The sequence below is a fragment of the Corvus kubaryi genome, unplaced genomic scaffold (assembly GCF_017639235.1).
Source record: "Corvus kubaryi isolate FWS band 111438036 unplaced genomic scaffold, C.kubaryi_AGA036_p1.0 37398, whole genome shotgun sequence".
NCBI lineage: Eukaryota > Metazoa > Chordata > Aves > Passeriformes > Corvidae > Corvus > Corvus kubaryi.
Window position 1 is genome coordinate 34,767,409 of NW_024581137.1, and position 16,305 is coordinate 34,783,713.

Below are 16,305 nucleotides of genomic sequence, written 5' to 3' on the forward strand. Positions count from 1 at the left end.
TGAAATTAATAATCTGCTTTTAATTAAAAACTTTATTAGCTACGTTAAAGCGAATTAATGTTTATTAACCAGTATTGCTGACAAAAGCAAGTACTGTACATCACACAGCTATAATAAAGTACACCTGATATTTTAAAACTACTTTTTGTAACAGCACATTCACTGAAAACAGATATTTTATTATAAACTGGGTTTTTAACAATTTGATCATGTAACCAACTTGAGAATATTAAAGTTATCCTACAAGAACTTCCTTCTTTACTAAAATCCCCCATACACGTATAACTTACCGTGGCAGCTCCTACTACAATTATATGAGGTTTTGCCACAGAACCCTAAGACACAAAAATAAAAAGGAATTAGTTTGAAAATAATCGTAAATTATACTTATTATTAAGACTCATACTTAATTAACTGTGACTCACTTGTCCATCAGCTAATGGTTACAAAAGAGTAGACTGCGGATATATTACAGAGAACAGATACCTGAATTTTCACATAATAGAATCTACAAAAGCCTGAAGTATCAATAAGCATCTACAATCATGATCAGTTTAGCAGCATAAGTTCTCTTTAAAAGCTATTTAAACATCTATTCCTAAGGTCATCAAGTAAACTGTAAACACTATTGAACTTTTTATCTCAGTCTCAGCATTGTCAAACATCTGTTAGAGCTGCTGCACTGACCATTGCTACCCCAGGGGTCTGACAGTTCTAGGTAGGACAAGGACAAGGGCCAGCGTACTCAAACACAAGAGCATACAGAAACAAACAGTCCTGAACACCTCAGTACCAGTTTTACCCTGGCATAGCAAGGAAAACTAGCAGCTCTCAGTTTTTGTAGAAACCACAGAAAAAGAAAACCAAATGATAACTTCAGCTATCCTGATGGAAAGTGTTGTGCAAGAATGATCAATAGGATAGCAAAAAAATAGTCCCACAAGAATCACAGTGCGCTACTACTAAATAACTCCAGGCTATTGAAAGGTCAACTAAGGAAGAAACAAGAAAAAATTATTTGCCAATCTGTAAACATATTACTTGTTGTCAGAGTTACATACAGAATAACATGACAACCTGCATCATAACTGAAACATGTAAAATAATTAGTATGCTAATTGAGGGAGATATTGAAAACAAATAAAATCAAGGAATTCTTGATTTTGCAAATTACCTTTGACCATCACTCTGAAACACTCAAATTATCATATATACAAAATCATCGAATCATAGTATATCTCAAGTTGGAATAACCCGTAAGGATCAAAATATTTGGCCACATTGAAGTGGAGTCATTGCAGCCACAGAGGAAGTAAAATGCCAAACCCGACTGAAATTCTTTTAGCTCTTAACAGGATAAATTAACTTGCTCCTAGAAAGTAGGGGTTTTGTAGTTTGCTTAGGGCTTTTTTGGTCTGAGTGATACCATCCTTGGAAGACCAGGAGATACCCAGAAACATATACACCAGTAAACATCCCCTTTTCACTACTCTGAAGTCAAATTTTACATCTCTTAAAACAAACCTCAGTCCAAGATTTGATACGCTGCCTCATAGAGCCATTAACTTCTGGATACCACAGAAAATCCTGTAAAATAAAGGAAGAGTTTCTCTGCAAGCTTAAAAGACAATCAGTAGACTAAAACAACAAATGCAAAAAAACCAAACGAATTGCCATCAATTCAACTGTAAAGGAAAAACATTTGTCTCAGAGTGTGATCTCCTTATAGTTAGCATTAAAAGCCTGACATCTTACTCCCGCATGGAAAACAGAAAGCAAAGAAAAACAAGGGGAGAAAAAGCCAACAAACCCTCAAAACTTTTCCCACATGAGAAACAAATTTTTATTTGTAGTTCAGGAGTTGGAATTTCACCAAGAAGGTAATCTTTTAGTGTCTGCCAAATAGGATGTCCTTGGGTTTCCAATGCAATCAGGGACAAATCCAAGGTCACATCTATAACTTACTAGAACTTGCTTTTTGCTCAATTTTCCACATTTTTACCAGCAGGTTTTCTTTGTTCCAAAGCTTAAAATAATTGATAGCATGAAATCATAATTTTCAAACAAAACCAAAACCTAGCAATTTACCTTACAACTTCATAAATTATCAGCTGTTTAAATCTAATAGTGTCATGGCTATTAAACACATTACCTACGAGCATTCTTTTAGATGCCAGGAGCAGTGCTCAACTTTCATCTAGGACAGTCTAGACTAGTGCTATTATGTCTCCCAGCTAAAGCCATGACTTCCTAGCACTTAGTTACTCCTTAGGACAGCACTATTGGATAGTCTAAAAATACATGTTGAAATGAAATGGCAGGGACTACACGTGCAGAAACTATTGTGAGGAAATTTTGTAACGCAGAATGTTGAAACACCATTAGCAGAAACACTCCTCTGGATTGTTACATTTTGGTAGTTCACTTGAGTACTGTCAATTCATTATTTGGCTGTGGAACCTGTGAGCAACCATGCAGTCCTCTGCAGTGGCTAAAGGACAGAAGAGTCACTGTGATGACTAGAAAGGGCAAAATTAAACTCTCCACTTGTTCCCAGTAATTTTTTCTTTAGTTGGTCAAGTATTTTCCACATATAGATTACTGGGTCACAGCCAGTCTGAATGTGGAAATTCAGCTACCATGCCAATAATGTCGAAGAGCAACACTTCATCAAAACAAGGAAGCAGCAGACTGGGAATACATTCTTAACTACCTAGACATCTCCCAGAAGCCCAGACCTGCCATCTCAAATCTCAGTGGTTAGGCACCTTCCAAGACTTAAGGAGTTTTGAAGATGTGATCCTGTCAGGTTAGGTCAATGCAAATCACACTGCATCAGCCTCTTTGTCCTGTCTTGTGTCCTGCGTCATCTTTTCCATCATTCAGATAACCACATGATGAGCCACATCAGACCTGAACAAAAAGTAACTTTTTGAATCCTACAAAGTAACTTTTTGGCTGACTGACTCCTGAAACAACCCACTCCACAGCTTACCAGTGCTAGTTATAACTCAGCACAAACACAGGAACATACTGTGAAGGCCAACAGAGTTGGTTAGCACATGCTTGAACTGCCATGGGCTTACACCCTAAAATGTTATTCTGTACCCAAAATCTTAAACATGTATACAAACAAATACTGAAAATTCACATTCAGACAACTCAGCAAACACACTGCTTCTTTGGTTTTGGTGAATAGAGAATGAGTTTTCTTCAGGGCATAAATAAATACATGACTAGCACAATCCCAGCACTGCTGATAGCTGTCATGGGAAGCAAAGAAAGCTATTCAGGACAGCATTTCCATTGCCAGGGCAGAGGAGAACAGAGCCCTTCAGAAAAACTAGCCTCAAGTACTTTGTTTGTTTTCTTTTTTTAAATATCCACACTATAACCAACATTGTGCTTATTTCTCCATGAAAAAACAGTGCAAGGAATACTTGTTGAGATAGCATAGAAAACTCAATGGTAATTACAATTACCAATCCAAGGAAGACCCAGATACATATTCTTACAGCATGAAAAGAGTAAACTTCCTGGCAAAAGCTATTCTTGGAAAGGCCAAATTATAAGACCTGACAAAAAGAAAAATTATACACAGTTCCAGAGCTTATGCCCAAAACTAAGCCACAATACAAGTACTCCATGCCAAATTCTCTCAAAATATAGTATGTTACGGTACACTCTGAAATATTCATAGAATATTTACAAAGAATGTTGATGGTCTTAACCTTCTTTTGACTTTACAGATCTGACTGCAACTTCAATTACATTGTATGAAATAATAACATGATTATGGCTTGCAGTTTAACACTAGATAAAAACTTACCACTTTAATTGAAGCAGATTTATCTTCAAATGGGATATTTCCATGCTGTCAAAAAAAACCCAAAACAATAAAAACTAAGCAAAACTTTTAGAATGAAAAGAAAATATTTACATACATATGCTAACTTGCTCTCACCCAAAGGTTTATCTTCAGTGGAAAGAATTTTTCTTGTATAAACATGTCAGTGTACTCACACAAAATATTTATGTTGCTTTCTTGATAAAACAAGCTACTCGAAAAAACAGTTATTTTTCCTGGAAGAAATCTAGCCAACAAAGTCTGAAATGCTTTCTGGTCACTCTGCTGCAAAGGTATTGAATCTTTTCCTAAATTTAGCCTCCCAACACAAGAAATACTTATGACTTTTCCCTTTTTCCTCTTTCTTTTCTTACACTGCCTTCCTCCAGCCTTCCTTTTCATCTGCCCATCTCCTTTACACAAGCAACACAGTTTTAATTAAAGAATAAAAGAAAATAAACTCAGGCAGAAATAAAATCTAGAATGCATTATTAAATTTTCTGAGTGAAAACTGTAAGAAACCAGAAAGGAAGGAGTCAGATATGCATATACAATCCTCCTTTAAAATTACTAAATTCAGTATTAATTTCAATCCAGGTCCATAAGAACAAGTGTACTTCTTCAAACTGAGATCTTGATTTCAATAACACTTGACAAAAGATACTCTCAACTCAAAATCCATTATAACACTCTATCATCTCACCAGTATTTTTGGGCAGCAAGAGTGACCTAACCAATTGACTAGGAAAAACAGAGTTCTGGGATCAATCAAACATCTTGTTTTGACAAGAGAAAGTGACTGCAGGCTGAATGCCGCACAATGCCAGCTTGCACTTCTAAGTGACAGGATTACTAAATAATTGACAAATCTGATGTACTGTTGAAAGTGAAAGGTGTCTTTTCCGTCACATATATACATACATCTATGAAGATATTGCCCAAGAAGTATGATACAGCAAAAGAAATCAACATTACGTTCAACAAATGATACAGCTATATCTTTTCTTCCTCCTTCCACCTGGCTGTTTACATACTTCACCTTATAAAATTCAGACAGCTCTTCATCAGTGATCAAGAAGAAGGTAAGACTTGAAGCTATTTTTAGTTTCAAGTTAGACCTGGAAATCTGTCATTGCCCCAAGGATTTTTACGAACAGATTAGATCAGCAATTTAACTGACATTTTAATTGACAAATTATAGGGCATGAATTACTACTATTTAAAAAAACACAAAGGAGCAATCATTTTCTCATCAAGAAACCAAATATGAAGCATAAATTGCCATGGGACAAGTCAGCTTCATTAATTTATTCCCAGGCTGCTGCAAGCTTTCTCCTGAGCTTCCTAGTTCTCTTCTCAGATTCATAATTATCTCATCTGTAACCAAACAATTATTTTGGTCTAATCTTGTTCTTCTTCAAAAGACCTTTCTGTGCTTCTCCTTCCTGATGGCTAGGCCAGCAAACAGCATAATTTGCTTTCCTGAAGTTTAGACAAGAGTTATGAGGTAAATTGGGAAGAAAGAAACAAAAAAAATCAATCACTAAAATAAGCTATCTCACCTTAATTCCCTCTTCTTTGACTTGAGGATTTATGAGTTTTATAAATGAATAGAACAGCTGTCGAATTCTAGAATCTCCTATAAACACAACATGTTTGTCTATGAGGCAATTTTTTGCTTCACTGTAAAACAAAACAGTAACAGTAATGTTACAGAAAATATATATCTTAGAAAGAAGTATTCTGAAATTCTACAGAGCTATATAGATCATTCTAAACATTATATCCAGCTCTAAGGCATGGTAATTTCTTTTAAAAACATGCTGAGTTAATAAACAGTTTATTGCAATTTGCATAGAATTGAAAATGAACTCTCTTGCTAATGTGATTAGGCAAACAACTAAGCAGGTTTTCCTATTATGTGTACTACAAATATAGTAGTCTCAAAATGGTAATATACAGCATAATTCAAAAAAACCCCCAAAACTTCTCTTACTAGGAGGTGAAAAAAAGTGATTGGTAATTTTATTTAGGATATTTTTACTTGCAATTTGACACGTATAAAATAAAGTGAACAAGAAATGACACTACAATTACTACAGCTGCAGTCAAAAAATGACTCTTCTTTCCAGGTGAACAGAAGACGTGAGTTTCCTTACCTATTTTTATACTTATGCATCATACAACTGTGAGGCTGCCATACTTTTTCTCCAAGAAATCTCCCACTGGACAGAAGATACTCACATGTATCACCACCTTTAAAATGTTATATTAAGATTAGAATTCAGACACATGAAATGTAAAACATAGCCCCATTGCTGTTATAAAAAACAATCTGACATCTGACAATATTTGAAAAACAGAAATTGAAATAATCAACAGCAGTAAACAAATTTAACTGATTGTAAATACATCTTGTACAAGTTTCTGCAAGTTGCCTTTTCACTTATTATACAACACTGTTCTGTAAATCCCAGCCCTAGTCACAAAATGTTAGTGATCCCACTTCTGCTGTCAGAAAGATGTTATGACTTAGAATGGCATTTCCTTTAAAATTTGCCAATCCACTAACCAGATTATGGTTATTATCTGCAACCTACTAACCAGAATATGCTAATATGAAATTAAAGAATACAACTGTTGAATAAAATAATCTTCTACACAGAATCACCATGCACAGCATCTTGTATAGAACACAAAACTCATCACAACATTTGGAAGAAAGTCTGTTACATCTCCCTGTTTAAGACATTTGGTCACGTGGTCACATGGGTTAATATGCAAAAAAAAATCCCAAAAATATTTACATGTCAATTTGCTGATCATTCTGAACTGCATTCATCTTTTCCAGTCAGTAAGTTTTATGCTAATTAAGATTAATCACTTTACAGGTGCTGATGTTTCAGGTCATGTTAAGTTTCAAATATCTCAGTTGTGAAATCAGTGACTGTTATCTTCCCAACTCCATGTCAGATTCTGCTGCCTTATAACTAAACACAACTGAACACCATTCACTGCAAGAGAAGTTGCTCTCCAACATTTTTGTCATACTTGGCATTTCCAAGCACTGACAAACAGTGAAATGGTTGTGAATGAAACGGTAGGGACTTGTTCTAGCTCGTACAGAAACAATGTACCACTGCCCGTACCTAACAGTTTCTTCATTACACTCAACTCATACTTTGGTTTTCAAGCAACACACTTCCCTGATCCTCAAACTTGCAAACTCTACATGTAGCAAACTCTACATGTAAACTATCCTTTCAAGTAAGTTGCATGAAAAACGAAACTGTCAGGAATAATAAAAAAACCGATCTAATCAAAAGCAACATGAATTTGATAATGAGGTGACTGAGAGTTATTCCTGATATAAAGTCCTCCACTTTGCAGATGATGACAACTAGGAGATGCATCAAAGTGATATAAGAGTGAACCATGTAAAAGAATACCTATGACTAATCAGACTCCCTCTGACATCCATTAACTTGCTGAGAAGGATGCATAAGGAAATAAGGACAGTTATTCATGGTCAGACCAATGGTCAGTCTAGCCTGGTATTCCACCTTCAACAGGGGCCATAAGCAGATGCTCAGAGATGAATAAGAAGAGGGCAAGTAAACATCACGTTCTTGCCTAATATTGTCCCAACTATGTTCATTCCAGGGACTTACTAAACTGGACATGCAGTCTTCAAGTTTTTAGCACCCACAGCATCCTTCTACAAGAGTTTTCTACATCCACAGCTGATGCTTGAAGAATCATCTGCCTTTATTTGAAATATGGTTTCTACTAGATTTACTTGGCACTCCCTGGTTCTTCCATGGGACAAGGCAGCTTGGACTTACGTCTGTCATGATTTGTAGACCGCTATAACTTCTTTCTCAATCAAGTTTTCAAGACTGGAGGATGTCCTTATCTTGAGGTCATGACCCAAGCCTGGTATCGCTGTATTACAGCTGGTGGTGGGGTCCGAAGCTGTGACCCAGGAAGAGATGACCGGTCCGGGGAGATGGTCCTGAAAGGAATCGCCTTCCCGGGGCCCGGTGTCTTCCTCTCAGCTGCTGGCAGAGGGGCCCTTGCAGAGGCTGTCAGCTCTTTAGTGATATCAGCTCGTGATTCCAGCTCAGCTCTGCAGGGCAGCCTCCAGGCCAAACCAGACCAGAGAGAGAGACGAGAGGCCCGTGTGGCTGGTTCCGCACAAAGGTAGCTTTATTGTGGGTCCCCTCCGGCAAAGGGAAGGCCAGGGACGAGCTCTCCTTCTACAGAGGCGAATTGGTCTTTTATAGGGATACAGGGGATCAGCAAGGGGACCAATGGGTTACAGAGGGTCTGGGATAGACCAGTGGGTTACGGAACGATCTGCATAGGGTATCCCAAAGGATTGTGGGTCTACTTTTCCTCACCATGACTCAAAAGTCCTTTCCAGGGAATCCTGCTGGGCGGTTGCGAAATCTCTTATCTCAGCAGACATCCCTCCAGGGCAGTGGCTGGGCATATCCCACATCGCTGTACTCCATGGCACTCCCACCACAATAATTGCCCATAAATAGATCAATCCATCATCCTACAGTATGTTCACTGAAGTAACATTCTAAACATCACACATGGTATATATTTTAAACATAGAGACAATAATTCATGTCAAGGGGTTATGCCTTCTTTCCCAACTCCAGGTACTGATTATCTCATTATTGCCCTGAGCAATAATTAGAAAGCTCCTGAGACTCATTAGGAGCATTACTGACGTTTGATATCTTCCTTTAAACATAACAGTAGAAAATAGGGGGAGAAGATGAGGGAGGGGAATAAAACAAAACTGCAACAGCAGCCAAGAAAGTAAACTGGAGGTTACAGACCAGACAGTGCCTCCAGAAATGCTCAACTCTGGCTTTAGCAGATGAAATAGCAGCCAAAGAACATGCTCATTTTAATACACCACAACTTCTTCTTAACCAACAACGAGATCTTAAAAGAAAAAAAAAAAACAAAACAAAACCAAACAACAAAAAAGCCCAACCCCCAAAAAACCCCAAAACCTGAGAAAAAGAATTCCAAGCGCCATTGTATACCCAAAACACAGACCACTCTTTTAAAATTCTTTTTGTGTAAATTATCCTTCCAACACATTACCCTTTTATGCTCACTTAGATACACTACATTATAGGTATACAAAGTGCATAATTTCTCTGAAGTTTATTATGTTCATTATTCTAATTTATCATTCCTCAAAATTGTGGTTATTCCATTGAAATTGTGAAATCTCAAAATCTTCATTCAGCATCAGAGCAGACGAAGTTTCCCAAAGCTTTCTCTAAAAAGCATACTCTCTTTTTCAAAGAGCTGGAAATTCAATTGTTCTCTATTATTCAAAATTAAAAAATGTCATTTTTAACAAAGTCTACTACTGTTGATCTTAAGAATGCAAACTTTTAAATAAAAGCTTATTTCCAAAAAGGTTTAGGACTGTACCTTTGAAATAGAACAACTGAAAAACACTCAGCACTAACTTCACAGGATAGTATGTAAACATTCAATCCACTTAACTCTTCACAAGTTAAAGACAGTTTGTACCTTCTCTTAATTCACATTCTTTTGCAAAAAATTGTAGGTGACCCCTAACACAGTCTTCCTGAACATGAATCTGACCTTTCACAACCCCAGTTCAGCATCTTTTCATACAAGCAAATTTTATACAGGCAAGTTTGACTGGGAAGTACACTGGGCTGCTCCTATCTATTACATGTACTTGCATGGCTGAGGCCAAAATTAGATAAAGCCTTTACATGTAATGACAATCAGACAAAAGGGAAAGGATAAAAGCACAACAAACACAGCAATCCCTTCAGTGACATGGCCTGGCTTTCACAGCCTGGCAACCTTGAACCTGTTTGCAGCACCACCTCATCCGCCCTCTGGAAACTAGAATAACCCTTTTTGGGATATTTCTGGTATAAAATCTTGGTATAAAATATCTTGTGTGGAAAAGAAAGTCCTTTCTTGCTATCACTTTAAATGTATTGCCTGCTAATTTCATTTTCAGTTGATATGTTTTCTGTTGCAGCACAGTAACAATCAATTTACCTTCCCCCAATAATTCCTAATATTTGAGATCATTAACAGGTTTCTGTCCAGGCTACAGAGTTTTATTCTATTTCATTATTTCCTGTAGAGAAGCTGTTTTATTCTTCTGCCATTTGTGCTGCTCTTTTGTACATGCTTTCCAAGTTCTATTATCCCACTACTAAGAGTGGGTGACCAACACCACTGAGAGTAAGTGAGGTGCCAGTCAGCTTTAGCTGTGCACTATCAGTGAAAACCTCTGTTTTTTTCATTAATTGTCCAAAGTATTGTGGCATTTGCTGAATTTCAACTGTTTGATATCACTGAAGGTTTGCAGAATGATCTCTTCGATAAAAGCACCTCTGCTTTTATCCATCCTAAAAGTTCATCTGCTGTAATTTTTCCACCCTCCTTTTCTAAACTTCTCTTTTGAACATTGTATGTTCACAGAAGCCCAAGTTGGGAACTCTGTTTTCACTATGACTCCATGTCCTCCTACCTTTTAAACAGTTATGGGAAAACCTCTCCCTTACCCTCTAATTGCTTCAAGAAACTAAAAGCCTTAGGCGAAAAAACTTGAAATGTTTGTAACAATTCATACAGACCATATCAATTTACATAAAGGCCAGCAGATTCTCACCATTTTGCAATCTGAGACTCACTCCCTTTCTTAGCTCTCCCAGAATATACTGAAATTATGCATATTTTATTTTCCTTGTAACCTGCTTGATATGGCAGTCCCTATTTTCTTAGTCTTCCAACACCTCTTTAAAAGTTTGCCACCCTCCTCCTGTCTAGTTTTGTGACTCTCTTGTGCCTTAAGGAACACGGCACAACAGGCAAGTTCAATTACCTCATGCTTGAGCTACACTAGAATTCAGTAAAGGCTTCCATGTCTTCCAATTTAATACTAGTCGGTTTATCAGACTTAACTGACATGCCAGCTAGAGGGTGAAATCTAGGGAATTGCATACATAAAGATCCCTACTCCGTTTCCCATTTCCACAATGAATTGTCTCAGCCTTGTTTACCATGAATGCTGGCAGCAGGTGTTAGAACACGACACCAGTTGTCCTACAACAAAGCCTGAGTGACCTCCCTACAGATCAACTTTTTAATTTACCCACAAAAACATACCACGTTTTTTAGCGTGACACAGAAACAAGTAAATATTTCCTTCAGCAGCTCCATTTGCATTTACGGATCGTGCCAAGAGTCTCTGCTTCACGGCCAAAACAGCCCTAGCGAGGAGGAACGAGCAGAGCTCCCAGCGCCCATAACCGAGGTGCGCCCGGGCGCAGCCGGTCACGGCCACAGCTGCGCTCGCTCGGTCCCCAGAGCTTGTCCACAGCCACCGACAACACGTGAAACCAAACAGCTCTTTACTTCGCTTCATCCACCAAAGCGGCTGGTTTCGTTATGTTTGAGGCGATGGTTCAAAGAGTGAAACAACATATACCAAATCTCGTACCAATTAAGACTTTAACCACTAATTGCCAGGTAATTAGTCATTAATCATGCCGTACGGGAACGAGTGACAGGGAAGAAGTCACCCTTTACCCCTGCAGCTTCACCTGCCGCAGGCCGGGTCCCCGGAGCTGCGGCGCGCTCTCGGTGCAAACACCGCATCGCCACAGCCCCGCCAGCCTCACTCGCCCCTTTCACTCCGAGGGGCCTCGCCCGACCGCCGGGGCCTGCGGCGACCCCCAAGCCGGGCCCGCAGGGCCCCGCGGGCCGGGTCCCCGCCGCTGCCCCCCAGGGTCGCGTCCCGCGGCAGCTGGCGAGCCGCCGCGCCACGCTGCCCACACCGCCGCGGCTGCCTCGGGCGGAGGGACCCACCGCTCTCCCTACACGGCCACTGTTCCCGAGCTCCGCCGGGGCTCTACCGGGGCTCCGCCTCCCCGGCCCGGCAGCAGCGGCCCCCCACGGAGCGCCCGCGGCCGCCCCCTCACCTCGGTAGCGGCGGGAGGCGGCGTGACAGGCGGTGAGGAGCAGGACGGCGCCCAGCGCCAGCGCCTTGGCGCTCCTCACGCTGAAGTAGTAGTTGATCTCCCGTTTGCCCCCGGTGTAGGCCAGCGCCGCCATCTTGGCTCCTCCATGACAACAGCGTGCGATGGGGCAGGCGGGCGCGGCGGGGCAGCACTGGGTCCCCGCCGGCGGCCAACGCGGACCCTGCCGCTGCCGCCGTCCCCGCCGCCGCGGCCGCGAGCAGCCCCACACCCCGCGACCGCCGGGGCGGGGCCGGAGCCTCTCTCCTAGCGCCGCCGCTTCCCCTCGGCCGCCAGCGGGCGGCCCCAGTGCTCGCCTCCCCGCCCCGCGGCGCCGGGGGGGATGTGGTGGCTCCCGGTGGATCCCACCGGATCCCTCTGCGCTCAGCCCGAGCTCCGCGGCTGAGGGGGCGGCGGCGAGGCGGAGAGCCCGTGGGGACTGTGCTCCGTGAATGAGTAGCTGGGCGAGGGTCCGTGCCGCACACGGTCCGTAACTGGCACTGAACAGGGAGGGCTTCTTCCAAATAATGCGATTTTTAAACACTTGTCACTCTTGTGTTGACAAGGAAATGGTCATTCCGGTCTGGGAGACGCTCACTCCCTCTTAACGCGGGTAACTGTACAAGCAAGCTGACATACTCACAGAATCACAGAATCAATTATGTTGGAAAAGACCCCTGGGATCATCGGGTCCAACCTATGACCGAACACCCCCATGTCAATTGGACCATGTCACTAAGTTTAAGGAAAGACATCCAGGCTTTCCTTAAACACTTCCATGGTGACTCCACGACATCCCCGGGAAGCCCCTAATCACCTTTTCTCTGAAGAAATTCTTCCCAGTGTTCAACCTAAACTCACCGTGGTGCATCTTAAGACTGCGTCCTCTCATCCTATAGCTATTTGCCTGGGTTAAGAGGTCGACCCCCACAGATTTACCTGGGCTTGGGGGATGGATGAAATGATTGCTGAAATCAAACTTTGCTAAGATTTGCAAAAGGGAAATTCTGCTCCTCCACAAGCAGCTACCTGAGCTGGGCAGGAAATCTGGGCTCCGAATCCAATCCCTCACCAGTGGTGGGGCTGGGAAGCTGCCACCAAGCCCGGCAGGCCTGCAGCAGGGGAGGCGGTCACGGGAAAGACATTTCCACAGAATAAAGTAACCATGTATAAACTGCATAAACAAATCTAAAACTTAGGAAATGTGTGCACTATATAGTCACATGAAGATGGGAAATGAATAAGGGAAATAAAGAGTGAGCATTTATCAAGCCTTGGGTGCATGATGAAGTACATACTGTACTAGACAGGTTCCCTCAGATGCAGCAGAACTCTTTTCATTAGGACTAGCCAAAAAAAAAAAAAAAACCCAAAAAAAGTGGTGGTGGTGTGGTGCCCCCCCCCCCCCTTTTAAAAAAAAAAAAAAAATTAACTGAATGAGTAAATAATAATAATTAATTGTCTGGGTTTTGAACACATAAAAAGTCCAATTTTCATTTCACTAACCTTTCATTTCCCTGTCATCCAAAAAAACCCTAATCTGGAAATTCTGCAAATCACTGAATTTGATTATTCATTTAATAATATGTGAAAAAATAATTTTGTGGAGAAAAAAGAGAAGAGAAACATTTGAAAAAAACCCAGGAAGTCTACACATTGCAAACAAAGTTTTATTTTGAAATGTTATCTGAAAAACTGATGAACTTAAAGCAGTATGCAAACACAATGTAATGTAAGTACAAAATGTGAGTTCTAAGTATTATTCTGATGTGTGCTGTTACTATATATTCAATGTATATCCCATTTCTATCCAACCAATGTCTTTACTATCTGCCAACATATAGCCCATACTTCTTTTCTATTCAAGTCTGTCTGTTGATTTGTTCACTTTCTCAGTATTCTTTTTAAATAATAAAAGCACTATTTTAAAGTGCTCAGATTTATTCTCTCAGGGAGAGGGAGAGAGAAAAGGTACCAAGTATACAGATGGGTAGTTACTTGGTTATGTATTTCCAGAAAAACCCCAACAAAACCAAACTAAAACAATGACAACAACAAAAATCCAAACAAACCAACCCCCCCCAGTTCTGGTTGTAGTAGGGATTCGTTTGCTCCATAAATGAAAAATTCTCATGGATGCATTATTTTTTGGTCATGCCTCTTTCAAAAAGACAAGAATTTTCATAGCCTTCTTTCTGTGAACAAACCTTCTTGTTTGTTAAAATATTCCTGTTAGTGCTCCAGTTTCTTTGTGTTCATTTCACATGCATTTTACACTTGAAGAAGCAACTTAAACACTTTTTAACATCTTCTCTAGCTAGAATATTTTTGTCACTTTTTGCACTGTTGCTCATTAATAATTCTTAACAATCTTATGAAATATATATTTCCTGCAGTCATTGAAGACCACAGATACTCTTCTTCATCTGTTTATTTGTTGATGAAAAAGTGAGACTTTTCATCCAACTGAAACGTATTTACTTCAGCTTGTCTCATTCTGCAATGTAACTATGTTAAGTCTGAGGACAAGTCTGCAAGGTGCATTTATGACCATGAGTGCAGCTCAGAACTTACCCAAATTACTGCTGTTACTATAAGCAGTGTAGATGCAGAAAGCGTGGGGTTCTGCCACAGCTCCTGTGTTGACTCAGCTTCTCAGGGTGGATGCAATGCTTAAGCAGGGAAATGTAATTTTTAATTTTTATTCTCAAAATCATGAAATGAATTCAACTCTCCACAACAAGGTGGAGAATTTCAGGGATCTTCAACTAAATCAGCTTCTTTCTCTGAAAGAGCAGCAGGAAGTAAAATGCTATCAAAACAACCATTCTTCTGTTTATAGATATCTCAGAAAATTACAACCCTTAGAAATAGTAATTCTGTCCTTCAGCCTTTGGAGGGCTCTTTTGGATCTGCTGCCTACTGCTGGAAGTCCCTGGGCATTCCTCATTTGCCATGAAGACCTAACACCAGCCTTCAGTAATGCCTGAAAACTCCATGTGTGGATTTCAATTGTGTTATTTTAGGACTGTACAAATACATGCTGATACTGTTACAGGTTGAGTATCTTAATTAAGATAATTCCCCTGTGTATATTAAATATTTATATGGATGTGAGCAAGACATCTGCTTTTGCTTCCTTGCTTCTTTGCAGACATTGCTTAGGTGTTCGATAATTGAGATCCCCTTCATTCACTCAGAAGCTTTTGTCTGAAGTGCCATGACTTAGGAAGTGGTTTGCATGCATGTAATCTTGCTTCTAAAAGGTTCCTCCTTGTTTTTCACAAGCTAATTGAATTTGGCATCATGACATATACCTAAGTAATTCACACCAAAACCACTATATATAAAAGGCCTGATATAAAAGGCTAATTAGGGATTGCTAAGTACCCTATAAAACCAACTCCAGACATGAACTAGAAGCTGCTTTGTAAATTGTGTACCTACTTTTTTTCTTGTCTGCTGATCAACTAAGTGTGCTGGAAGTAAACCAGAAGTCTGCTAGCTGTTCTGATCAGTCAAACCTCAGCTTTTGGGTTGCAAATGCTACAGCTTCCTGTTGGCTTTCTGCTTGCTCTGCCAGAAGCATCAAGGGCCGTCAGTGGGAACACCTAGAGCAGCAACAGAGAGAAGATCCAGAGAAAAGTGTTTCCTTTGAGAGGCAGAGGAGACGTGACACTGTTGTGCATGTGGGATAATATCTATGAATGTTAAAAGTAAAATGCCTCTGGAAGAATTTCACATTTCTTTTTTCTACAGATGTAGCCTTGGCTTAACTGGATTAATTATTTTCATAAGAGATTGTGGTGTTTTGTATGGTCACTCATGACTGATGCTGTCATTACTGTGGTTTTTGGCTGCTCTATTTCCTCTATGAGTCAGTCTAATAACAGTCAGGAATGAAGGGGTTCATCCCACCTAATTCCATTCACTCATAGAGAACCAATCTATTTTAAACTAATCATCACCCTCCCTCTGTAGAACTGGAGCAAGTAAGGTGGTAATTTACTTGTAAGTTAGAATAAGGTGAACGACTTACCATGAAGAATGGTGACTTTCTGCTCAATTTAGGAAATGAATTTAAATTGGACAGACGTCATTTACATGGGTATAATTTAGATGAGGTAATTCTTCTTTTAATGCTTCCTGACTTTGCCTGGCAGGCTCAGCATAAATGGAAGGAGAACTTTGTTTCACGGGTCAAACCTGGCATGTACATACGAGTTTGCTGATAAACTGAGTTCATAGGAGATGTCCTTTCTCCTGTTTACAGCATTACAGCCATATGTAGCTTCTGGAGTTGGACCTACCATCCTCAGGCAAAGGCACAATGTAATCAGAAGGACTGGGTGCATGTAAGAAGATAAAGTGACTGCTGTATATAAAGTCAGCTGTAACAGAAAGCTGATA

At 40.2% G+C, this 16,305-nt stretch overlaps 1 protein-coding gene across 2 annotated transcripts in view; it reads right to left on the reverse strand.

Annotated features, from left to right (window-relative positions):
* The window catches only part of CASD1 (CAS1 domain containing 1), a 29,239-nt gene extending 17,114 nt beyond the window's left edge, over window positions 1–12,125 (reverse strand). Inside the window, exons 1-6 of one of the 2 annotated variants that reach the window (XM_042044089.1) lie at window positions 11,860–12,125; window positions 6,007–6,103; window positions 5,410–5,530; window positions 3,830–3,874; window positions 1,525–1,587; window positions 291–335 (exon numbers count right to left, since the gene is read on the reverse strand). In XM_042044089.1, coding sequence (XP_041900023.1) covers window positions 291–335; window positions 1,525–1,587; window positions 3,830–3,874; window positions 5,410–5,530; window positions 6,007–6,103; window positions 11,860–11,992 — 504 coding nt within the window. In that variant the 5' untranslated portion in view covers window positions 11,993–12,125. Of the gene's footprint in view, window positions 1–290; window positions 336–1,524; window positions 1,588–3,829; window positions 3,875–5,409; window positions 5,531–6,006; window positions 6,104–7,692; window positions 7,844–11,859 lie in introns of those variants that run through there. The other variant, XM_042044090.1, reaches the window with a different exon arrangement.
* Between the last annotated feature and the right edge of the window lie 4,180 nt (window positions 12,126–16,305).